Source organism: Phoxinus phoxinus (assembly GCF_949152265.1).
Source record: "Phoxinus phoxinus genome assembly, chromosome: 22".
Classification (NCBI taxonomy): domain Eukaryota; kingdom Metazoa; phylum Chordata; class Actinopteri; order Cypriniformes; family Leuciscidae; genus Phoxinus; species Phoxinus phoxinus.
In genome coordinates, this window is record NC_136897.1 from 10,883,421 (window position 1) to 10,910,171 (window position 26,751).

Here is a 26,751-nt window from a genome sequence, read left to right on the forward strand (position 1 = left end):
AAGAACCTCCCATAATGGCCCTATTCGGAGCTCTCAGGCACTATCATTACATTACCTTTCACAAAGAATGAGGAGATTTAAAAAAGAATGGCTTTTTGATTGTTTGGATTTATTTACAACACAACATAATCCAAAGATACACAACAAATGGCAAAAAAGCACATTATTTAACACACTGAACTAAAGACAGAGACTTAACCAGTCACACACATTTGTGCCATTCCTGAAACATAGTACATACCTGTCATTTCCAAGGTGTTTGATTTTTCACTTAACCTCCTCATGCTCATGTTAAAGTCAGCAGGATGGGTACCTAAAAATAAATAATATAAAAACCCTGTGAACATGCTAATATCAAGAGAAACTAGGGCTGCATGATTTTGGGAATACATTTTAGATTTGTTCTGGTTAAAATTCCTTTTTAAAATTTACAAAATACACACACACACACACACACACACATATATTTGTTGTGCCTTGTAGGCATATACCTGCAGGGCTGAATAAAATAATAATAACAACCCAGGTGAAAAAGACGTAGTATTAAATGTATTAAAAATATATTTGAAATTCAAATAGTATGTTTATAATACATTTGTATTTCCAACATGCTTATTTAAAGTGCATTTAAAATACATTGAATTGCATTTTAATATATTTATAAAAAATATACTAGTAGTACATTGGTAATAAATATATATTTAAGTATACTTTTAATAAATATGCTAATTAAAAGCATACTTTAAATACATTTCTAAACAGTATACTAATAGTACATTGGTAATAAATATATATTTAAGTATACTTTTAATAAATATGCTAATTAAAAGCATACTTTAAATATATTTCTAAACAGTATACTAGTAGTACATTGGTAATAAATATATATTTCAGTATACTTTTAATAAATATACTAATTAAAAAACATACTTTAAATATATTTCTAAACAGTATACTAGTAGTACATTGGTAATAAATATATATTTAATTATACTTTTAATAAATATGCTAATTACAAGCATACTTTAAATATATTTATAAACAGTATACTAATAGTACATTAGTAATAAATATATATTTAAGTATACTTTTAATAAATATGCTAAATACAAGCATACTTTAAATATATTTATAAACAGTATACTAGTAGTACATTGGTAATAAATATATATTTAAGTATACTTTTAATAAATATGCTAATTACAAGCATACTTTAAATATATTTATAAACAGTATACTAGTAGTACATTGGTAATAAATATATATTTAAGTATACTTTTAATAAATATGCTAATTACAAGCATGGTAGAGGAGGACTGACTATGAATTAAACGCTCTCACAATTAAATAAATAATATTCAGCAAACCTTATAGTAGCCTACTACTTTCTTCAATCGGTCTCTCTTCTCCGGTGGTTGGGCTAATCCAAAAGAAGTGAAAACAAGGGGGGTGTTCTGAAGACAGACTGTTACCTGTGAAACAGGGGTGCTCTGAAAACACCCCCATTAGCAATTAGTGCTTTCCACCTGATGAAACCAACGCTGCAAAACTGATGAAACGAAGGCGGGAAAACTGATGAAATGAACGCGGCAAAACTAATGAAATAAACGCGCCAAAAAATCGACCAATCAGAATTTTGGTCGAGCCAGAACGTATCGACCAACAATCGACTAATCGACTGGGAGATTACAGCCCTAATAATTTCAGCATCATATTTTTTGAAATGCATTATAGATACATTTTCCAAGGAAATGTTAATTTCCAAAAAGGTGTTGTTCTTGTTTAAATTTGAACAATGCGCATAACACACGTGACTAGTCCTGATTGGTTCCAGAGGCGTTGAACGGCTGTGATTGGTTCTTATGATAATGCGCTCACATCTCACTCGGAGCTTCAGTTGCTGTGCATGCGGTCCTTGAATGTGGTTAGATTTAGACGTTTAAATTTAAACTGTTAAAATATTTATAGCGATCGTGTTTCTTTAGAGGACTTGGAGGAAACCACGCGATTAATATGGATTGGGTGATGTTTTTTGCGATTAACTTTTTGAAACGTGAACAGATCTGGTGAATCGTTCATCGGAGGGATATGAATGTCAGTTTTTCTTTCGAAGATGAACGAAAGTCTTAAATGGTTTGGAACTACTTAAGGGTGAGTGATCATGACAGCATTTCGTATTTTTGGCACAAAGTGTAACATCACGTCTTTTTCAGCTCAGCTACATTCAATTTGCCCAAACTTTTCAAGTCAAAGTCGAAGCAGACTCGAAGAGATGAAGATACTGCCTCAGAAGTTACTGGTAAGTTTTAGTTGCTGTTTGCATAAATAAATAGCTCACTGTTTAGTTGTTTTCCTAGGTGGAAAGGTCTGCTATGCATTTGCTAATATGACTTGCACGTGAGATACTGACTTTAACCGCTGTAACATGATGCTGACACTGAATTCTAGCAACTTCTGCACTGTCAAAGTCTAAAGTCTTTGATAAATCTGTTTAAAATCTATGTGGAGACATTTATCTGTCTTAAAACAACTATAAAACATTGTCCAATGCATCTTCAAAAAAATTAATTAGTTATTAGAATATGTACATCATTATATTAATATCATTTTTATTTGCTGAAGCTGTGTATTTATTTCTGATTTCCTGAAGAATTTGGCTTCATTGTTATGATGCAAATTATCTTTAAAAAGTTTGAAAAAACATGTTATGAATATACGTTAGTTACCTTTGTCTTGAGCTGACCAGCCAATTATGGTAGTGTGTGTTGATTGGTGTTTATATTTGTTCAAGCTTGACAAGGGGGGTGTTCTGAAGACAGACTGTTACCTGTGAAACAGGGGTGCTCTGAAAACACCCCCATTAGCAATTAGTGCTTTCCATCTGATGAAACCAACGCTGCAAAACTGATGAAACGAACGCGGGAAAACTGATGAAATGAACGCGGCAAAACTAATGAAATAAACGCGCCAAAAAATCGACCAATCAGAATTTTGGTCGAGCCAGAAAGTTGATTGGTGTTTATATTTGTTCAAGCTTGACAACCTTATTGCCTTTTTGATTACTTTCTAATATATATTTCTAATTACAAATAAGTACAAAGATTAAATTGTTAAAAGGGATGCTTATAAGAGAGCATACATCTAAACTGCCGAGTCTGTGAAGGGTTTTGATTATATTACCCACCAAGTACATTGTACTCAGCATACTGTCATTCTTAAAAACAAAACAAATCATTCTTCATAATTTGCCTGCCTTATATATTTGTGTTTATGTATATATATATATTTATAAATCTCTCTTTTTTTTATTTGTTGTTTTTCAGACTAGCTGCTATAGAAGAAAAACTGAGTGCAGAGAGAAGCGAAGAAGAGAGTAGTAAGTAGTGATGCACCGATTGATCGGCTGGTGACCGGAATTGGCAGATTTTCACGTGATCGGCCATGACCTCGGGCGCCATATGATTAACATCGCACAACATCAGCAATCAGACATGCACACGGACCGCACATGTAGGAAACCTCGTGAATTACGGCCGTTTCACACCGCAAGCGGGAGCAGCGGGTTTTATTTTTTGTGTGTGAATGCTCTCATTGTTTGACATTCACGCCCGAAAAAATACGCGGAGCAGGAGTGCGTTAAAGTGAAAACACGCTTTTGATGGACAAAATAAATATGATTTCACACAAAAAATGCCCAAAATGCACAGAATGTGCATGTCTAGTGTGTTTAACAAGAACTGGAGTAGGCTAGAAAATGAACACAAAAATATTTGTAGAAAATGTACCCATTTAAACTTGTTTTTTAATTATTCAGTTTGGGTAAAAGTATATGGTGTTTTATTTAATAAAAACAATAAAAATAATAAATGAAGAGTTCAGATGCAATTTAAGCCTCTAAGTGCCAACTGAAATTTTCTTCTAGAATGATAATTTTTATCAAGCTTGAATATTTAAGTTCAGTAATTTATCTTAAATGGCAATGAAAATGACCTATTTGTCATTTAAGTGAAATTACTGAACTTAAATATATGAGCTTGATAAAAATGATAATTTTAGAAGAAAATTTAATCGGAATCGGCTAAAATCGGTATCGTCAGGTCAAACTCAGTGAAAAATCGGAATCGGCCTATAAAATTGTAATCGGTGCATCTCTAGTAGTAAGTATGGTTTAATCTCGTATAACCTCTGTTATAGAGATTTTTGAATCCGGACTATTGAATGGTGATTCGGTCATGACGTATGTGTTTCTGTACATCACTTTTTTTTGCTCTCGAAGTCAAAGGGGGCTGACTAAAACAAATAATAATGCTAAAAATAAAGATTAGCATTTGTTATACATTATAATTATTATACTTGTCTGTTTTTTTTTTTGCTGTGATACAGTGTCATAACATGTAGACCTCACTGTTGTTCAGCAAGACTTAATGTTTGTTCTATTTGATGTAGATAATTTATTAACTCCTTTTTTGCATTATATTAACATTTTATATTGAATGTCTTCTGTTAAAATATGAACTAAGCATTACATGCCATATAAAAAAATCGTGGCTTCAGACAGTGCATCGATGACGCTTTGGGGAATGCCCTCCATGTGAACCGGTGTCTAAAAAGCTATAAAATCACGGCAAACGAATTTGGCGACAACCTATGACACTATTAGTGCGACCCAGAAGTATAAAAGGGGCGCCTAGATACGCAGTGCAAGTTCCCTTTCGAAAGGGAACAGTGACTTTTTTAACAGATGTTAATTTTGCATTAATATTTAAAAAAAAATAAATAATATTTTTCCCTTTTCATAGATACTGTGATCAAACAGTTTCCGACCACGACAGTGTCTGAGGTGCGAGCACTGATCAGAAGAAAATGCAACAATGAGGCAAACTCCAAGACCAATCATTTCAATTCGCTTGAAGGATGAAGGACTGTTTGCAGCTATTGTATTTCACTTTGTTTGACTTTGTTGAACTTATTCCTTTAAGTTTATTTTTTTTTTGTTCTGTTTAATACTTCTGCAGATCAATGCATTTTATGTTAATGTATTTTGTTTAATTTTCATATGTTGCTGTACTAATGTAGTGCATTAAAGTTTACTATCTTTCAAAGAGTGTTTGTGTGTGTTTTATACAAATATTGTTTTTTACTGTGTTTCTAATTTTAACTGTATTTTTAATACATTAAAATATATTTTTTTCATACTGAATGGTTTTGTAAAAATATATTTTTAATATACTAATAGTGGGTCTTATAGTGTTCTACTAATACATTATTAATAAGCTGATATTATATTTAAAATATACTGGGAACACATTAATGTGAAGTTAAAAATATACTTAAGTTGTATTTCTAAAGTACATTTAAAATGTATTAAAAATACAATTTAAATAAGTGCTATTAAATTACACTAAATGTACTTAAAATAGTTCCATTTTAACACAATTAAGTATATTAAAATATATTACTATTACCTTAAAATTGAACTTAAATACATATTAAAGTACATTTAGTAAACTTGAAGTTGTCTCAAAATAACACATTTAATACATAATTAATACAATACACTTAAAATACATTAAGTATATCAAAATAAGTACAATTTAAATATATTTCCTTTTCACCTGGGAATAGTATAGCAGGCATCGTTAAAAAGGAACACTTCAGTAACACTACACTAGAGAAAAGCATATTGATTATCATATGTTACTTCAAATGTTTACAATCGATATGACGTTATGAAATGAGATTGGAGTAAAATCACGGTGCGTTTTGCTTTTCAAACGCACGTCGCGCGACTGACTCAAACTATCAGTGTGTGCAGGGAACATTTACTGAAGCATTCGAGCAACAGTTCAATGGCAATGTGAAGTTTATGCAACAATAACACCAACTAATATAATTCAGAATGATTTCTTACCAGTGATGTGCGGGTTGATCCAAAATGAGCGGGTGCCTGCGGTCACCTGCGGTCACCCGCGGTTACGAGTCATCCAAAAATATTTTTAATGATATTCGGGTCGCGGTCGGTCGGGTCATTTGAAATAAAGATGCCAATTAAACCTTTGTAATTTATATAGTAGGCTACTAGACACCATTTTCTATGAAATACATAGGCCTACACTTTATTGGCTGAATAACTGGTGCGAGGATGACTCACAAGCTCAGTCAGAGATGAAAGTGGGAAATCCTTATTTACCTGAATGTTGAGCGCGTTATTAACTTTTGAATAAAAGCTGACGCGGGTCAAAATGCCTGATTTCTTAACGCGTTGAACTGAGCAATGCCATTGTGCCATTTTAATAGGCTACTTTTAAACGCATATAGCTCAATAATGTCAGTTTTATGTATTTGCTGAGAGGGGGCGGGATTTTTGTTGGGAAAGTCCGGGGAGAGACACACACTTCGATTAGACTGGAATGGATAAACACATGCAGCATCTTAATTGTTAAGAAAATTAAACAAAATAAATTAATAAATCAAGCCTTTATTTCACTAGGCTATATCATACAGCATTCAGAAAAATGCGCACCCCTAGTTCCGACGTATGGCCCAATGACGCTACGACGAGCATTTACTAGCTACTTTAAACAAATGCGGGTCGGGTACAATATTTTTTTCTTTTTTTTTGCGGTCCGAGTTGCGGGCGGGTTAGTTGAAAACGTCGGTCGGGTGCGGGTTGTTTATACATTGACCCGCGCATCACTGTTTCTTACCTTAAAATCGTTCTTTTCTTCAAATCGCGACATCTTCTTCTGATGTAAATCCAATAATCTCACAGCGTATCTTCCAAACTGGATGACAGCAGAGGACTGATAAAGTTTGGCAGCGCTTTGTTTTTGAGGTAATGGGCGCGTTTGCGCGACGCATGGTGCATCTCTATATGTTTTGCGCGTGTGGGTGTGGTCACATTAAAACTAATGAGCAAGGGTTAGAGAAACTGAATATCTTGTTGATTTTATACAAAATTACTTAAACAGAGAATATTTGTTTTCGTTTTGAATCAGATCATTTAAAACTACACACTTAAATGTTTATAAATATATAGAGCTCACAAATGTGTGACAAGTATTCGCTGAGTTTTGTTTATGTTTAGAGATGTGCTCAAGAAAAAAAAGTTCACAGGACGGAGAGGCAGAAAGCACACCCGGTTTAATTTATTTATTTTACAAAAGCACAACGTTTTGTTTTGATTGTAAGTGGACACATACAAAAGTAGACATCTCACATATTCTTTTTTCATATTTATTAAGTCTGTATGACCATAACTGACGGAGTATTTTAAGTCTATTCAGCTGCTATGTGAAAAAAATTGTTCAAATCACGCCGGCGTGATTGCCGACCCCAGAGGGTTAATGTTGCCTGGGTACATATACAGGTCAGGTTTTTTTTCCATGCTGGAACTCCGATCATTTCAATTAGAGGACGAAGTGAGATGGCGAGTCAACCCACACGAGACGAACGCTGACTGAGGCGAAACAGTTCACAGTTCACAGTTCATCTTACCCAGGAACCGGATAGGAAAATTCCAATTACCTGCTAGTTTCACACAAATGGAGCCAAATTTTCTTTCTTTTTTTTTTCCTTCAAGAGATGCTCAAAGGAATACCTTTGTGGAGACGGAGCTATTTTTTTATGGTTCCTAATTTTTTTCATACAGAGTTTTCTAGAACTGTGGAATCTAATAATTTTCCTGGTGAATCTATCGAATTGAACTATTTTGAACTTAAACTGAATCTTTCTGAACTGAGATTACTGAATCGATCCCAAATTTTCGGAGTCTTTTGGATTGAAAGTATTGAACCAATCCTTTTTAAATTTTATTTACAAAACTGAATGTAATGAACAGAGTTACTGAACAGAATCTATTTAATCACATTTTTGCTGAATTGTTCTTGTAACATTTTGAATATCATTCAAAACTAGATAAAATAGTTTGTTGGCAAACTTTAAAGTCCGTGTGAACCGGAAGTTGCAAACGACTTTTCTCCAGTGTTGTGACGCATTTCCGAGTGAAACGGAATATTGAACAGAGGGCAGGGTTTTACTTTAGCGCTCCTCCTCTCCATCTCTCGCCCATAGCAGAGTAACGGTTTGAGGGGAGTGGTTAAGCGATTAACCAACCCAAGCCGTCAAGCCTATGTCATCAGAAAAAGAACCATTCCAGACCCGGAAGTAACTTTTCAGACTTTGATTAAAGATAACTTCGGCAAACAATTTTTTTCCATGTATTAACTTGCACGGACTTTGTTCACCACAAGACTAGTAATATCCACTAACAAAATAAATAGGGTCAATTTTGATTTCATGCCGACTTTAAGTTGGCTTGAAAAAGCCTAGCCAGAAAGTTTGAAGGCAAAAGAAAGAAAGAAAGAAAGAAAGAAAGAAAGAAAGAAAGAAAGAAAGAAAGATAGATTAGTTAGAAAGAAAGATTAGTTAGAAAGAAAGATTAGTTAGAAAGAAAGAAAAAGAAAGAATAGGTAGAAATAAAGATAAGTTAGAAAAGAAAGAAAGAAAGAAAGAAAGAAAGATTAGTTAGATTAGTTAGAAAGAAAGATTAGTTAGAAAGAAAGATTAGTTAGAAAGAAAGAAAAAGAAAGAATAGGTAGAAATAAAGATAAGTTAGAAAAGAAAGAAAGAAAGAAAGAAAGAAAGAAAGAAAGAAAGAAAGAAAGAAAGAAAGAAAGAAAGAAAGATTAGTTAGAAAGAAAGCAATATAGATAGAAAAAATAAAGATTAGGTAGAAAGAAACAAAGATAGGTTAGAAAGAAATATAGATAGGTTAGAAAGAAATATAGATAGGCTAGAAAGAAAGAAAGAAAGAAAGATAGATAGATAGATAGATAGATAGATAGATAGATAGATAGATAGATAGATAGATAGAAAGATAGATAGAAAAATTAAAAAAAGAAAGATTAATAAGAAAGAAAGAAAAATTAGGTAGAAATAAAGAAAGATTAGTTAGAAAAAAGAAAGAAAGATTAGGTAGAAAGAAACAAAAATAGATAGGTTAGAAAGAAAGAAAGATAGATAGATAGATAGGTTAGAAAGAAAGAAAGAAAGATAGATAGATATAAAAAAAAGAGAAAGATTAGTAAGAAAGAAAGAAAAATTAGGTAGAAATAAAGAAAGATTAGTTAGAAAAAAAGAAAGAAAGATTAGGTAGAAAGAAACAAAGATAGATAGGTTAGAAAGAAAGAAAGAAAGAAAGAAAGATAGATAGATAGATAGATAGATAGATAGATAGATAGATAGATAGATAGATAGATAGGTTAGAAAGAAAGATAGATAGGTTAGAAAGAGAGATAGATAGATAGATAGATAGATAGATAGATAGATAGATAGGTTAGAAAGAAAGAAAGATAGATAGATAGATAGATAGATAGATAGATAGATAGATAGATAGAAAAAAAGAGAAAGATTAGTAAGAAAGAAAGAAAAATTAGGTAGAAATAAAGAAAGATTAGTTAGAAAAAAAGAAAGAAAGAATAGGTAGAAAGAAAGAAAGATAGATAGGTTAGAAAGATAGATAGATAGATAGATAGATAGATAGATAGATAGATAGATAGATAGATAGATAGATAGATAGATAGATAGATAGATAGGACAAATTAAAGAGAGAAAGAAAGAAAAATTAGGTAGAAATAAAGAAAGATTAGTTAGAAAAAAGAAAGAAAGATTAGGTAGAAAGAAAGATAGGTTAGAAAGAAAGAAAGAAAAAGAAAGAAAGAAAGATTAGGTAGAAATAAAGATAGATAGGTTAGAAGGAAAGAAAGGTTAGAAAGAAAGTAAGATTATTAAGAAAGAAAGAAAGAAAGAAAGAAAGAAAGAAAGAAAGAAAGAAAGAAAGAAAGAAAGAAAGATAATTAATATTGGTTAAAAAGAAAGAAAGAAAAAAGAAAGATTGGTTAGAAAGAAAGAAAGAAAGAAATAAAGAAAGAAAGAAAGAAAGAAAGAAAGAAAGAAAGAAAGAAAGAAAGAAAGAAAGAAAGAAAGAAAGAAAGATTAGGTAGGAAGAAATATACACTCAAAAAAATAAATTGTTGAATGAACGTGATTTAATCGTAGCACCCATTGTGCATCTAATCAAATCAAGTAAACTTGAACTACTTTGAATATTTTATATGAACACAATATACATTTGTAGATCCAACATGATTTTAATGTCGATGTAACTTCTTTGCAACTAATTGAATCAAAATGTTTGTATCGTGTTCGTCTAATCAAATTTATTCTTATTCACTCAATGATGGTAAAGCACTTCAATTCAACAAAATTCTGCCTTGTTAAATCAACTAGTTAATGTCTTGTTTTGGTAGTTTAATGTCTTGTCTTGTTGTTTCAATTACATTTGTTTTAGATGACAGCACTAAAAAGCATGACATTACCAAAACTTTAGTAATCTACAGAAAAAGCACAGAAAACATGCAACAATTTAAACTTTTATTTTTTATTGGGCTTTAAACATGCACCAATCAAGTTTAATCAGCTTTCTTCACTTTAAGTCTCCTATCCTTTTTGTTTTTGTAACAGAATGCATTTAAATTTAGCTAACAGAATCTTGACTCTTGAGAAAACTGATCCCCAAGCAACGCTTGTAGGACTTTAACGATCTTTTGTTCGTAAAACTTCGGAAGAAAAATTAAGCCATTTTAACACACTCCCCTTTTTGGGAATTTTTAAGGTAAACCTGACATGGCCTGATACAGATTTTTTTTTTTAGACAGTTGTCTGTAAAAGAGCTTCTATCTAACGTAAAATGTGCATCTTCCAGAAGTACACCTGTCTTGTTTAAGCTCACGTGCTCCAGTAGCTTTGTTTGGAGGAACTGTGCCAAAATTAAGTTGTCCATATACATAAGAAACTCCAAGTGCATTTAGTTTGACTTAAGTCTTGTTTCAGGGTTCACGGGTTACTTGCTCCAGAAGCTTGTTTTAGCGAAATTGTGCCATTAATAACAGTTGTCCACATATCTACGGAACACCAGAACTGCAGAACTCCAAAAGTGCTTTCTGATTGACTTTTGTCTTTTTCAAGCTCACTTACTCCAAAAGCTTGTTTTTGAGGAACTGTGCCTTGGATGACAACATCTGTCCATTTAGATTTAGAAAGATCTTCTGCCAGACTTCAAAAGTGCATTTGAGCTCTGATGGGTAGCTTAGGTTCAAACAGTATATCAGTCCAAATAACAGAACACAAGCCTGTGCAATGCTACTCAAGTCACTGAGGACTTCCACACCTTCAATTAGGACACCAATGTATGCTGGGTCATCGTCAGGCAGCGCTCCCTCCTTCAGTATTACATACACTCCCATCACAGTTTGCTCCATTGCACGTTGTGACTCAAAGTCTGAATCCTGTGGGATGAAATGCATGAAAGATCACAATCAAAAATTAGATCAAATATTTATTACAAGAATTGCACACTTATACACTCACTAACCACTTTATTAGGTACACCTGCAAAGTAAACATCAATCCAATACAGGAGCTCTGCTGTGAATTCTACATTTACAAAGTTATAATTCCTCAGTTTTTAACTTGAAACTGTCCGAAAGGTGATAATTCTGCTGTTTATTATTGAGGTCACAGTGGGTGCTGGAGTGTTATTGTAGTGAATTATATTATAAGATTGTTATAATTTAACTGGCCAACATATTTAAAATGAACGAGGTGGCTAAAACATTAGAAACATCTAAGAATATAATAGCAATAAAAACAAAAGTATGCATTTACAGTTTCTGATACCGTTTATTTTTTATGTAAATTAGGCCCCAAAAGAGCTGAACCAATATGAATAAAACATTAATTGGTTTAGTGCATCAACCAATTCACATAAGAACTTTGTCATGGTGTACCATGAGTTTCCTATGAATTAACCCTCTAAGCGCCAAAGTCGCAAAATTGCGACAAGATGTCATACTTAATAAAACAGGCTGTAGATCCTAATATGGTGTAATATCTCATTTGTATTCCCTACCACTAGATGGCAGACATGTAATACTTTGATTCAAGACCAAAATGACGTCATGTTCCTATTACAAGTATTGGAGAAAACAGCAGAGCAAGTGAGCGCTCGTGTCATTGATGCGGAAGCAGTTCAGTTCAGAGCGTCTGAGTAAATTGTGAGATTTGTGAGAGAAAATCAGCAAATGGCTAATAAAAACTTGTATCGTGAGGATGTGTTGCAAATGTTATTTGCCGATTCTGACTCTGAAGGGGAATATTTGCCTTTTGAAAATGACGATCGCGCTTCTCCCGGTACATCTTTGCCGCGCAATGGTGCAGCTCGCGCTTCTCCCGGTACATCTTTGCCGCGCAGTGGTGCAGCTCGCGCTTCTCCCGGTACATCTATGCCGCGCAATGGTGCAGCTCGCGCTTCTCCCGGTACATCTTTGCCGCGCAATGGTGCAGCTCGCGCTTCTCCCGGTACATATTTGCAGCGCAATGGTGCAGCTCGCGCTTCTCCCGGGACATCTTTGCCGCGCAATGGTGCAGCTCGCTAGCCTGGGTTTCCCCATACTGCCTTTGCGCAGCGCAATTTTATTCTCGCTGAAAGGCAGTCTGGAAACCATGGACCTGATTTTCGCCTCGTTTAGGGAACCAATCACAGAACGGGGAGGGAGCAGCAAGACGATGACGACATCTATGCGACACAACTAAGCAGTTTGTTTATGGATTCAACATGGCAGCAGACGCGAAGCTACCTTTTGATGCAGCCTTAGATATTGTTCTTAGTAGTTTAGAACGCAAGTTTATTTTGAAAAAAGAGCAGCTTTTGGCGTCTATACATACATCATCTGGTATAATGGAAACAATTGGTTATGAGCTACGTACAGGCGCATTTGATAGACATTCTTAGCACCCAATAAACGGCGCCGGGCATTCGTAAACCACGCCTCAAATACGAGAAAATGCGCATGTGGTTCCCAGACCCAAGTCTCAACGAGAATTGGGTCTGGCGTTAGCCAGGCTAGCAGCTCGCGCTTCTCCCAGTACATATTTGCTAGTATGGAATGTTAGACCATAGACATGTATAGAAAGGCTAGATGGCTTACCGGCGCTGAGAGCCAATGGGACCCGACGACGTCACACGGCGGCCATCTTAGGACAGGACCGCTCATCCAGTTATAACATTAAAGTCTATTGTGCATGTAGTGCTGAAATAACTATATTTTGCTAAATTTTCAACCGATTTTCAAACGGCTTGGTGTGACATAAACGTCAGGGATGCGGCTATTTAACTGCATACTTGTGAAAAATTATAGCCACGGAGTTTATTAAACATCGGCATCAGCACAAATCATAGCCACGTTAATAAGGTTTGTAATAAACCAAACCGTTTGTAAATCCGTCAAGAATTCAGCAAGTTACGAGCATTTTAGTTGGCGTATGTCACTCACCTTCCGTCCACAGCAGCAGGGAGCAGCAGCGCAGTCTCCTGACCTAAGATGGCCGCCAAGTGACGACACAGCTGACTCCGCCTTGAGCCATCTAGCCTTTCTATACATGTCTATGTGTTAGACGATGTCAAAGTATGCATAGGACAGTTATGGGGCAACGTGGAGGCAGGGTGGGGAGTCGCAATGACAATGACAGTAGTCCGAGCTCGGCGCGCGCGTGAGGCAGATCTGGCCGTGCCCGCGCGCTCGTAGCAGGAGCAGAGGCGGTGTGCCACGGGGCAACTAAACAGGTCTTGTCTACTTGTGTGTGTGTGTCATATGAATAATATATATATATATATATATATATATATATATATATATAATCAGAGTGCCTACTGTATGTAGTAAATGGAAAATCTCTACAGCAAAAGGCCCAACCACTACATGCATTCGGTTTGTTTCTACCATTTATTAGTAATGATTTACACAGTTTGTTTACTACTTACTATTTACCTGAGCATTCAGTATTGTGCAATATAGCATACAGAAGGTGAGGGACATTTTGGGGGGAAAGAAGTGCTGCATTTTATCATTTAAAGGGACACAAGGCAACTTTGAGTGTTTTTTTCTCTACGGTGCTCCCCCTAGTGTCTGGTAGTAAATGCTTTCAAACACACTGTCGTAAAAATGAACTGTTGTCCCTCCCCCCTCGCCACGAGCAACCCAGCTGATCAGCTGTCAACCCGGCTGAGCAGAGCAACCGGCTATTTCAAAACCAGTTATGTCTACCGAGGCAAGTAAAGCAATATTTTCTTTCCAACTGATGGCGAGTTTTTTTTATTTATTGTGTTGTTGTCATGCATACTAGTATTTTTACCGGGAATGAACGATATGAATGAGGCGAACTAATGGTTTCGTGTTTTTTTTTTTTTTGGAAGTGTGCATGAGCATTATATATATATGTCACTAACAGTAACTTGGTCAGCCCATGTAACTTCTATATTTACAAACAAGACGGTCATGGAAAATATTTTGAGTCTGGACTTCATTGTGGTTGACGAGGATTTGTAGCATATTATGGATCAATACAGAATGTGATCGGTGAGCCATCGACTTCTACACTATGTAGCGCACTGCAAAAAAAGCTACACCTGCGCCAAATAAAAGCAAAGTAACACCTGGATGCAACATGCAAGCTAATTTAGCCACACAGCATCCATCTAGCTAACATTAGATCAAGCCAAAATCTCCGCTAGCAACTTAGCTCGCTGAGAACATGCACAACAATAAAATATCAAAGTGTTACTTACTAGCGCGAAAACAAGAATGCGAGGTCTGCATCTGACTTGGAGCCTTCTCTGTCTTTCAGCTCTCGCCATTCTGAAAAAGCGTGACCTATTAATCCGTGTGCGAGCCTTCACTCGGTCTGAAGCTCTTTTCCTTTTCTTTGCTTCTTCACTCAATGGTTTTCGCTGCTTCTTCACCGGCTCTGCCATTATACACGTTTGAAAAAAGCGCTAGCCTGCCTCTGTGCTGGGGATGTTTGCCGTAAACTGATCCTGCTTCTCGCGATGTCTGAGACTGTGCGAGACTTTGCGAGACTGAAGGACGCGGGTCGGATACACCGAACTTGCAAGCGGGATATTCTTCCTAAGAGGCAGTCGGGGGGGGGCGAGAGAGTCTTCATTCACCCTGTAATGAGTCATTTAACCATATACCGACTTACGAAGATGATTAATAAACACAAAAATGTTGCATAGTGTCCCTTTAAACTTGTGACTTTTCATGAAAATTCTATAATCCAAGATGGCCACCACCAAATGACGTCATAATATGCAAATTCGATGGGAAAATGTAATCCCTACATAAACTTTGGGTCATCCTTAATATTTCTCTAATTTACAGAAAGTCTCTATCTTTTATTACTTTTAAGATATAACCTTTTGAAATTAAGATGTCAAAATCGAACGTTTTAGGAAAAAAACTCTGGCGCCTAAAGGGTTAACAATTTGTCCAGCTCAGTAATTTGACAGTTATGTGTTCTCTCATGTCATATGTTTGTTGTAGCAAATAGGGGAAAACATGGCACAAGTTCAGATTCAGTGGGCTTTTGAAACTGTATTTTCTTATCAACTTACCGAATATGCCTTCACCAGTTTTTCAGAGTCCTCATTCAGGTAGGTACAGAGAGACTTGATGACACAGGCTCTTCGGGTATGTATAGTATCATCCTGTGGGGTGGGGACAAGATTTACTCAAACTTCAGTGGTGGCACAGCTAAAAAATACTGTTTGGGAAGAAAATGCCAAACTGCATCCGTCTTTTCATCTGCATTGAGAATGACTATTAAAGCCATTTATCAATACAAACCTTGGAGATGGCATCCATGATCTTTGTGATTTTCTTTCCTGCTTGCCCGCCTTTTCTACTGAAGATCTCTATCAATCGCGGTGAGTACCGGTCAAGCTCAGCAAAGAATGTAGAAAGCAGTGGTACAGTAGAAATCCGCAAGAACTCCCTATCAATCTGAAAAAAACATTGATAATAATTTAGTTAACTCTCATCATAACAGAAGGATAAAACAAAAAAAGCTGTTTCAGCATCTCTATTAGCAACAAGATAGTTAAGAAGACATGTACACAGCAATCTAAATATGGCTTACTCTGTTTTTTAAATTAAAAGTATAAGAGCTTAATTTTCATTATCTTTCTGTTCTCTTAAATGTGTTTCAGTCTGTATTTGTGTATATATATATTATAATTGTTTTTAATGGGGCGTATATAAACGTGTATAGATACACACCTCTGTCACATTGAAGAGAGCTGGCCATCTGCTTTTAAAGTCTGCAACCATAGGCTCTGCTTGAAGAACTTCTTGTCTTCTGTAAGAGAAAGTCTTTTCCATTTTCTCAATCACTATGTGGTCATTGTTTCTCTTTTTAATTTCTGAAAGCATTGCGATTCTCTCCTGCTCCAGACTGTCATCAGTTTCTCCTTTTGGATGCTGTGGACAGTAATTAACTTCGGCTCGTTTTGGTTTCTTCACATTCAATACTGCTAGACTTTTTTTGTCAGTGGCCTTGTTCTTCAGTGAATTTATCTCCACCTCAGCACATCCCAGGCCTCTTAGTTTGGTCCGTAAGTTTGCCATTTTATACTTCAGGCTAATCTTCCAGCCATAACAGCCATTGAAAGACCCCTGTTCTCTCAGACAAGGATGTGTTTTGACAAGAGCTTCTGCAACATCATTCAGATCATTGTCACTAGGGTAGGCTTTGAACTTAATGATTTCCTCTGCAAGTCTCTCCAAAATGTGTGATTTTAGCTTTGGTGAAGGTTTCAAAAGAGTTGCATTTGTTTTGTAGTAAGCGTTAGCCTTCTCAAGTTCAAGTTCTGCGTCATATTTGAAATGTGGGATAGTAAAAACACTTGGCCAGACCCACTGCCATGTAGATGAAGCTGAACCTTGAGATGTAACAGGTTCTGTTTCACCCGAAGAGATGATTGAGCATTCTGCTGGGCCCTGTACTTCTTGGGGGAGTTCTTGTGTTATTGCATAATCTTCTGTTGCATTACTTTGCAAGTAGATCACTTTAAGACTTGCTTTATCTTGTATTTCACAGATTTCTGACAGATTTAGGTATTCATTTCCAAAATCTGCATCTTTATATTGAAGACGAATATCTTGCTGTAATCCAAAACTTGTCTTTATTGTCTGGCACAATTCCTCTATGGAGTCTGGAAGTCCCCTTGGCAGAACAAGCTTCCTGGCATCATTTTCACCAACGATGATTCTCAGTCTAATAGGCTGGGTCATTGTGTTGATCTAAATATTAAAAGACAATAGAAAAAAAATCCAATCTTAAACTAAAGAGACAATTAGACAGAAGTGTGTGTTTTATTTCTCAAATCTAAAATTGTGTCTGGTCAAAACAAACAAAAATAATCTTTTTTTCAAATATTTTTTAACTATGTAGGGACCGGATCCGACAGAACACTACTTGCATGTGTAAAAACGTAAGGCTCATTACGTTGCCATAGAAGACACAGACTGAACAAAAATGCAAATGATGTTGGGCATTTTGTTGGTTCTGAGTCAGGGTTTTGTGCAACTCGAGAACTTCAGGGGACTCCAGCTAAATATGTTTGGTGCATAGCGCAGAAAAATGCAGCAAGGAAAATGATTCACTCATTGTAATTTTTTTTTTTTTTTAAGCCAGACGAGGCTGCTTAAAAGTTCTGTCGGACCAGCCCCTAATTTTCTTTTTTAGCATTAATAGCCCTAGTGCAAATTCTGACGGATATCAACTTTGCCATGTTATGTATTGTGGAAAGATACTCACAAACAGTTCTTAATGTTTTCCCAGCCACTCAATGTGTCTCTTCAGTGTGACAAGACGCATTCCTGCTACTGAATAAGCTGCCAACGGGTAGTCATCCAAGAGTTCCCCATGCTCAATGAGAACCATCTCTTTTACATGTGACATACTCAACTCAAAAGCTCTGAAGTGGTCTCTGTACCAAGCACCCAACTTTTGCACTACAAAATGGACCTTGCCTTGCAAAATACAGATCTGCAATATTTCCGCAAACTCAGACCAAATAAATGCCCATGGACAACAATCATTCCTTTGCTGTAGTTCATTCCATTGTATGACACATTTGATGTCAAATGGGCATCGTTCTCATCTGGTAACCTATGCTTGATCGCGACTGCAATGTCAGATTTCAGCAAATCAACTAGCACTGGTGAGGTATTAGTTACCACAAAAGATGTTCTTTGGTCAGAGGAGTGCAAATGAGACGCAATCATGAGCTGATGTTTTCTGGCAAGTGTAAGAGGTATATTTTTAAAGCAATTGGTATGGCGAGCAACCTGTTTAAAAAAACTATGCTTTGCCTCAAACCTCATTGTCCACCTATGAACAAGAGGTCCAAAGAGGCGAATCATAAGAGGGTAATGTTCTAAATAATGATGCTTAGGAAGAAGGTTAACATTTGGAAAGAGCTCTTGGTATCTCTGGCGATGTTCACTGATTTTACATTCAAGATATGATATTGATTCATCAGAAAGGACAGGGGGGCTACATCAAGCTCCACTATGTCATTAAGATCCAAAATAACATGCCAGGCAGGTTCAGTCTCAGGAACAAGAGGACCAACAATGAAAGGCAACAATCTAAGCAGAGCCCAGTTTTCATGGGCATTTCCACCGATACTTTTCTTTACTGAGAAAGTTTTTGGTATCTGGTGAGGACGATTCGTTTTATCTCCCCATTTGTACTCAAAATTTTGAATTAAGTGGTTTAGTTTCTCAAGAGTAAAATATTTCTTTGAGATAAAAAGAGCTAAACAATGTGCTAGCTCCACTGGTATAACACCCTCGAACAAATCATGTACTACATCTGGGGGATAACCTGCAGTCACATAAAAATGAGTAAGATTCTTACTTAAAACACAATCTCGTTTAACACCACAACACGCCTTTTCAGTTTCCAGAACAGATTTTAAATGTGCTTCGTGAAGTCCCTGTGTTCGACACTCAAATGCACCAGCAGTCAATGACTGAATTTCTGATTTCTTAGCAATACAAAACCTGCATATATATTCAAGTCAAGTCAAGTCAAGTCACCTTTATTTATATAGCGCTTTTTACAATACAGATTGTATCAAAGCAGCTTCACAGTGATAACATGAAAATAATACAAAAAACAATTTCATCATCGTCTACCATTAAGGCAGATCTATAATATTGTTGAATATTAAATGTCCCCAACTAAGCAATCTAGAAGGCAAGGCAACAGCGGCAAGGAACCAAAACTCCATCAGGTGACAGAATGGAGAAAAAAAACCTTGGGAGAACCCAGGCTCAGTCGGGGGCCAGTTCTCCTCTGGCCAATGAGTGAACAGTGTATGAAGTTCAGAATGAATCAGAGTATTTGTCCAGTTCCGGTTGGTTGAAGTCGGAGTGGAGAGGAGGAGAAACTGGTTGACACTTCAGGTCAGTGGCGTCGTCGTGTCCTGGCGCTGGTCCTTCATCAGATCTGGATACGGCCTGGTTCCGGTGGACAGCGGTAAACCTCGGGATAGACAGAGAGACTAATATTAGCGTAGACGCCATCCTTCTTATGATGTACCAAGTACATCAGGATTTACGGGAAGTGTTCCCGGTCCCGGCTGTTCTAAACTATGCAGCCTAACATTGAGTTATAGAAGTCTATAATGTGTTATGTGTATGCTAGGCCGAAGAGATGTGTTTTTAGTCTAGATTTGAACTGACAGAGTGTGTCTGCTTCCCGGACAATGGTAGGAAGACTGTTCCAAAGTTTTGGTGCTAAGTAGGAAAAGGATCTACCGCCAGCAGTCGATTTTGATATTCTAGGTATTATTAACTATCCGGAGTTTTGAGATCGCAGTAGACGTGAAGGACTATAATGCGTTAAGAGCTCGCTCAAGTACTGTGGAGCTAAACCATTTACAGATGGTACTCAACCAGAATGCCTATTACCGCCGCGACAGGCACCGCGGCAAAACTACCGCGGTAAAAATAATCCAGTCGCATTTCAAAGTCATTCGCGAAATGACCGCCAGGTGGCACAGAGGGACATTGTGCAAAACAGCAGCTATTGCCGTATTTTGAAATGTAAGCGGGGTTCATGTCAATTAACAGATGAAATAGGCTACTATAGAACATTGTTTAGGACAGAAAAATAGAATCATAATTTAAAAATAGAGACGAGAACAATATAGCCTTTATTTCATATTGTAGCCTACGCCTAGACGTCGGTGGGCGACATAAGCCTATTGCCCGTTGGGAGCAGCGTGATAAAATAATAATAATAACAAAAATAACGAACAAAAATAAATTACGTGCAAAGAAGCTGATTATTTGTTTACTAGGCTACTCTATTGAGGAATAAGACGGATGATGAGCGCTTCTCTGGAACAGATTGGATAAACCGGGCATTTCTAAATGAGTTTCATGGCCGAGTGATAGAACTGACGTATCGGTCATTTGGATGACACGGGTTCGAATCCCGAACAAACATAGACTATTGTACATTTTAGACTATTAATGCATGTCATAGCCTGTTATTAATGCAGACAATCAAACAAACAAAACATTTTTTTTATACAGGATTGCCTTTTTTTTTTGGTTTCTATAAAGAGTTTGTAAAACATGGTTTTAAGCAAGGTGCGATTTGCCAGGGGGGACGAGGATTTCCTTCTGGTCTAAACATAACTGCTTCTGCTGAATTATTTTAATCCCCCGTCCCTCCACAGTAACCAATGCTATAAATTACTTCACCAATAGACCATTTAAAATATATAATGTAAAGATATGCAACAGGCACGTTTAAACGACAAACAATAAAATCAGAACCAGTTTCAGTTCATGGTTCCAGTGGCTTTAATGCATGCACGGCTTTCAAAATGTCACAAAGCTTTTTGAGGATGTTTTGAATTAAATATTGAAGTTTATAATTAAGTATTTTGGCACACCACGCCGAGTGGCGCTATCCATTGTTCTAAAGTCGGGTTTTATTCTGGCATGTTGAATTAATGTTCGGCAGACGCGGCTGCGCGTTCATTTGGATTTATTTTTCTCATAACAGACAGCTATAACTTAGGCCCTTTAGGCTACTCCGTAGTTTTTTAGTCATACAGATCAGAGTAGAGTAGCCTACATCGTTCAAAACTGTAAACTTTTATTCATATTCAAACTTTTATTCAAAAGTTTATCTGTCGTCTCTGTCTCCAGGAACTGCGCGTCACAAAAATGAACCGAAAGCCACTTTCCTCCGCTCAGTCACGATAAGAAATCGGCTATGTCTAAAGCCTTTAAATGTCAAAATATTTAATAAATGTTATCTGATTAGGTAATCCGTATGAAACCGAGAGGTGCAGAAGATCTACTCAAACTAGCTGTGAGCGCTTCCCAATGATGAACGGACAAGGGTGAAAATCTCGCTATAATTAAATGTAGTCTAGGCTAAATCACCCTGAATTAAATTGTAAAAATAGATCAGATAATTTATTTGTCGAAATGTTGCGATATTGTTTAATTTAAGTTCATAATTATTATATAAATGTTATTTAGTTTAGCAGCAGCAAGCACTGTGGTTCGAGATTTATATAAAAAAATAATAATAGCTAATTCACAAATCGCGCACCCTTGTTGTAAGGATCCAAAGATCCCCGTGGAATTTAACATTGAGTTGAACATTGTATTCATGACAACAAATAAACATGCGTTTGTATTTAGGTTTGCTTGGAAAAAGCTGGCCCAAACCGAGGTAGTGTTTTATTTCTTCAATTATTGAAATAATTAAATGTTTATTAATAAACTTTTATGACAGAAACATTAGCCTACATAGCCTAAATAATTTAATTATTTCATTATCAACACTTTACTATAGCCTAATGCTAATGTCTAGTGTGAATTCCGACTTCTCTTTGTTTTAAGTCGGTCTCAGACTCAGATCGCCTGTGGGGGGTTGGGGGATCAGGAGGTGTTAAATGTTCTGTCTTTCATATGGAGAGTGAGCCTGATGACCAGGCAAAGGCAACATACTTTTAAAGATAAATCTCTCGATGTGTCCAAATGTAGGCCCTTAAATTATAAATATTGTAGTTTTATGTATTGTATTTAAAGAGGTTTCACACACACTTTCAGTTGAAGTGTTCAACCCATTTGTTTCAACTGGTTTTGTAGAATTTTAACACGTTTGAGTAGTGTGTTTGTCAACAATCTGGCATTATCTAAACATGAACTATCGACGAAACGCGTTCTTGCCAACTAAACGAATGCGATAAGCAGCAGATACAGAGCTTTTTATTCGCGATCCACCTCGTTTTATTGTACGGTGAATTCAACCAGGCATTCTGTTTGAAGCAAGACTCAATCATTTGTTACAGTTTCTTTTTCGTAATTTGTATGGATGACACACAGCGATATCAGTAGCCTATTATCAGTTGTACAATGGGGGTACCTGAAATCTTGTTTAATGTAGAGAGAGACCCGGCGCGCGCAGTGCTAATCAACTAAAATAAAAGAGTTCCAGCGCGAGAGAGAAGCAAAGAAAATCTTAATTTATGTTGCTTTGAACTATTTTCGTTTTGTAGACTAGCTTACTGTTTTAATTGTTTATTTAGCTGCAATTTATTTGGCAATACAGATTTAAAATGTCGCAAGAATAAGATTCTGTTTCTTACTTAATAAACTCTAACTCGATGCAACCCTGTTTTAAATAAATAAACTGCCCCCGACACTTTATTTAAACCTTGAAATGTCCAGGATCTGTTTTTAAAAATGTCTTCCTTTGCTATGGCGGGTATCAATTGTCAGTCATCTCAATTTCGTGGATGATTCACAAAACAATAATTTAGCAGATTAAAGATAGCTTCGTCATTTTCATTTTCTGACGCGATCGGCTGATAATCTTCCTTCATCAGTTTTGTCGTCTGTGCAGCGGCTCTACTGGAATCTAGCAAATGTATGTTATAATGTGCCATTGATAATTAAACAAAACGCTTGACTTCAATAAACAGTTACCTATCTAAGCATCAAGAATGGTAAAACATTTAACGCTGTCAGCAAAAGTTAGTGAGATTCGATCTCATCGCTTGAAGCTCCGTGAAAGCTCGTGCTGTTGCGTTGTCCACTGCGCTATCGTCGATCCGCTGATAAGACGTTGCTCTTGCAAAGCCTCATTGATGTAGCCTAATATTTTTCTATTGCAATGTTTTGTGTTGAAATGTTTTCATTATTTATTCAATGTATTAGGCCTACATTTAATTTCAGTCTTGTGATTATATGAATTAATTTAACTACATGTTTAACTTGAATTGATCTGTTTTACCACATTTCAATCACTCTCAATGAGCCGCGTGTCACGGTTCATAATCCACTGTTTCCTTCCCGTCTCGTGTAACTGTTGTGTTGTGTTGTGGGTGTGTGTGAGTGGGCGTTTCCGCTCATTCTGGCAGATCAGTGATCCAGCTGATCTCACTCATTGTCACCAGCTGCAGCTCATTCACTCTCCTATAAAACCTCACTGCATTCTTCTCTCATTGTCAGATCGTTGTTTGTCTCTCGTGTGTGATCCCGTTCCTGTTGGCGTTCTGTTCGTGTCCCGTTCCTGTTTCTCGTTCACTTTGGATACGTCATCACCTGGATCATCACGTCTGCACTTCACTTCACGGACATCATCGCTGACCATCCAGTCCCTGTGTCACCAGTGCTATTTACCACGGGACTATACTTTATTCTAATAAATCTGAGTTTACTTGCATATCTGCTTCCGTCTCTGTGTAAGCATGACAGAACGATCTGACCATGCTCAGGAAGCAGCAAGTAACCAGTCATCACTAGACACATTTGTCAGCACCAGCATTCAACGTATGGACCAGCAAGAAAGAAATCTTAATGATACAGCGAGAGCAGTTCAAGCGCTGGTGACGCAGGTGTCCGAGCTCACCCAGCAACTTCAACTGCTGCGAGGTCCCGCTGCGCCACCCACACCGCCCGTTCTCCCCCCACCACCGGACAACGCCTCCCAGTCAGAACCCCGCCTTCCAGTACCGGAGTCCTATGCAGGTGAGCCCAATTTTTGCAGAGCATTTTTAACTCGCTGCTCGATGCATTTTTCCCTGCAACCCAGGACTTTCTTCAGCGAACCCGCCAAGGTCGCGTTCGTCCTCACACTACTGACTGGGAGGGCAGCGCTATGGGGAACGGCGGTGTGGGAGAAACAAGATCCCTGCTGTGCCTCGTTCCAGACACTCTCCGCCGAGATGAGAAGAATCTTCGACCGTGCCAGCACCGGGAGAGAGGCGGCCCGCATTCTAGCGGAGCTCAAGCAGGGAGAGAGATCAGTCTCTGACTATTCGATTGAGTTCCGGACTCTGGCGGTAGAGTGTCAATGGAACGAGGAGGCGCAGTGGGACATGTTCCTGCATGGGCTGGCTGACCGCATCCAGAGGGAGATCTACGCCCTGGATCTGCCCACGTCCCTCAATGAACTTATTGAACTGGCTCTTCGAGTAGACGCACGACTGTCCCGGGTCGAGCGACGGATGCTGCCCAGCCGAGGAGCGGGAGGAGTCGAGAGTCAGCGGTCCAGCGGCGGGGGTGCGGTCAGTCCCATCTACGATCCCGAGCCCATGCAGGTTGGGCGAGCTCGGCTTACTCGGGAGGAGAAGGAGAGGCGGAGATCCCAAGGACTTTGCCTGTACTGTGGAGCATCTGGACATTTTGCTTTCAACTGCCCAGTAAAAGGGCAAGCCCGGCAGCAAGTATGAGGCTGCTGTCGGGTGGGATCTCCGCCGAGAAGACCTCATCAACATCTACGCTCCTCCCAGTAAGACTAAGATGGTCAGCCAACGAGCACGAATGTCAAGCACTGGTGGATTCCGGGGCCGAAGGTAACTTCATGGATTATTCATTTGCACACAAGTTTCAAGTTCCCCTCCGTTCACTCTCCCGCAAGATTGAAGTTCACGAACGGCCAAGATCTACCCAACATCTCACTCACCACCGGACCCATCACGCTCGTCACGTCAGGCAACCACACCGAGACCCTTTCATTTTACATTTTGGACTCTCCCCTCGCACCCATTGTTCTAGGACACCCCTGGCTCATCAACCATAACCCCAAAATAGACTGGCAACAACGAGCAGTAGTGGAGTGGAGCACTAAATGTCCTGTCCTGTCCTGTCTTGTCTCTGCTTGTTCGTCTGTTTCGGTCTCTGTGTTTCAGGAGGAGGCAGTGGATTTATCTAACGTGCCCGGAGAGTACCAGGACCTGAAGGAGGTGTTCAGTAAGTCTCGGGCTGCGTCTCTTCCTCCGCACCGTCCCTACGACTGTGCAATAGATTTACTGCCAGGTACAACTCCGCCTAAAGGCAAGTTATATGCGCTCTCTGTTCCAGAGAGGGGGGCCATGGAGAAATATATTTCTGACTCTCTAGCAACAGGGTTCATCCGTCCTTCCTCTTCTCCAGCGGGGGCGGGGTTCTTTTTTGTGGGGAAGAAGGATGGATCTCTGCGACCTTGTATTGATTACCGAGGGCTGAACAGCATCACGGTAAAGAATACTTACCCTTTGCCGTTGATGTCTTCAGCCTTCGAGAGGTTGCAGGGAGCGTCTATCTTCACTAAATTGGACTTACGTAATGCTTATCATTTGGTCCGCATCAGGAAGGGGGATGAGTGGAAGACTGCTTTTAACACCCCCAGGGGGCACTTTGAATACTTGGTCATGCCTTTTGGGCTGTCCAACTCCCCAGCAGTCTTCCAGGCGCTCGTCAACGACGTGCTGCGAGATATGGTCGACCAGTTCATATATGTCTACCTGGATGACATATTGATTTTTTCATCATCTCTCCAGGAACACGTGCAGCACGTCCGGCGAGTGCTTCAGAGGTTGCTAGAGAATGGGCTTTTTGTCAAGGCGGAGAAATGCGATTTTCATGCACAGTCTGTTCCTTTCCTAGGTTACATTGTGTCGGCTGAGGGAATACGTATGGATCCTGAGAAGGTTAAGGCTGTAGTAGAATGGCCAAGTCCAGATTCCCGTAAGGCCCTACAGCGGTTTCTGGGGTTCGCCAATTTCTACAGAGGGTTTGTTCGCAATTTCAGCCAACTAGCCTCACCTCTGACCGCCTTGACCTCCCCCAAGACTACGTTCAGGTGGTCAGACGCAGCTGAGGCTGCGTTTGCCAAACTCAAGAGTCGCTTTGTTTCGGCTCCCATCCTGATTACCCCTGATCCATCACGTCAGTTCGTGGTGGAGGTCGATGCGTCAGAGGTGGGGGTAGGTGCAGTGATATCCCAACGTTCTCCCACAGACGACAGAATGCACCCATGCGCGTTTTTGTCCCACCGCTTGTCCCCTGCCGAACGCAACTATGACATTGGTAACAGAGAGTTGTTGGCAGTCAAGTTAGCGTTGGAGGAATGGCGCCACTGGTTAGAAGGGTCGGGGGTACCTTTTATCGTCTGGACCGACCACAAGAATCTGGAATACATTAAAACCGCCAAAAGATTGAACTCCAGGCAGGCTCGGTGGGCACTTTTTTTCGGACGTTTTGATTTTACTCTCTCGTACCGCCCGGGTTCCAAGAACATCAAACCCGATTCTTTGTCGCGCATTTTTGACCGTTCCGAACGCCTGTCTACTCCCGAGTGCATTTTACCCGAGAATCTATTTGTCTCCACACTCGTATGGGAGGTCGAATCGAAGGTCAAGACGGCCTTAGAAGGGGTAACGCCCCCGGTCGGTTGTCCACCGAATCGTTTATTTGTACCGGAGGGATTAAGGTCTGACGTTATTCAGTGGGGGCATTGTTCCAACGTGGCTTGTCATCCAGG

General features: G+C 38.3%; 1 protein-coding gene and 1 long non-coding RNA gene across 2 annotated transcripts; one reads left to right on the forward strand and one right to left on the reverse strand.

The window, feature by feature from the left end:
• The first annotated feature begins 2,244 nt into the window (after positions 1-2,244).
• Positions 2,245-4,965, forward strand: LOC306990877. Its single transcript, XR_013795958.1, has 3 exons — positions 2,245-2,299; positions 3,324-3,376; positions 4,800-4,965. It is a non-coding gene; the product is annotated as an uncharacterized lncRNA (long non-coding RNA).
• Positions 4,966-10,734: 5,769 nt separating this feature from the next.
• On the reverse strand, positions 10,735-15,850 carry LOC306991040 (uncharacterized protein). Its single transcript, XM_079598477.1, has 3 exons — positions 15,747-15,850; positions 15,515-15,607; positions 10,735-11,348 (listed from the first exon to the last, which is right to left on the reverse strand). The coding sequence occupies exons 1-3, from the start codon at positions 15,762-15,764 to the stop codon at positions 11,034-11,036; spliced, it is 426 nt and encodes a 141-aa protein (XP_079454603.1). The 5' UTR covers positions 15,765-15,850; the 3' UTR covers positions 10,735-11,033.
• Between the last annotated feature and the right edge of the window lie 10,901 nt (positions 15,851-26,751).

What these genes read in the sequence shown, in the direction of transcription:
- LOC306991040 (XM_079598477.1), bottom strand. An exon ending in AACTGGTGAAGGCATATTCG is followed by an intron (nt 11,349 to 15,514) that starts GTAAGTTGATAA and finishes TTCATCCCACAG; the next exon opens with GATTCAGACTTTGAGTCACA.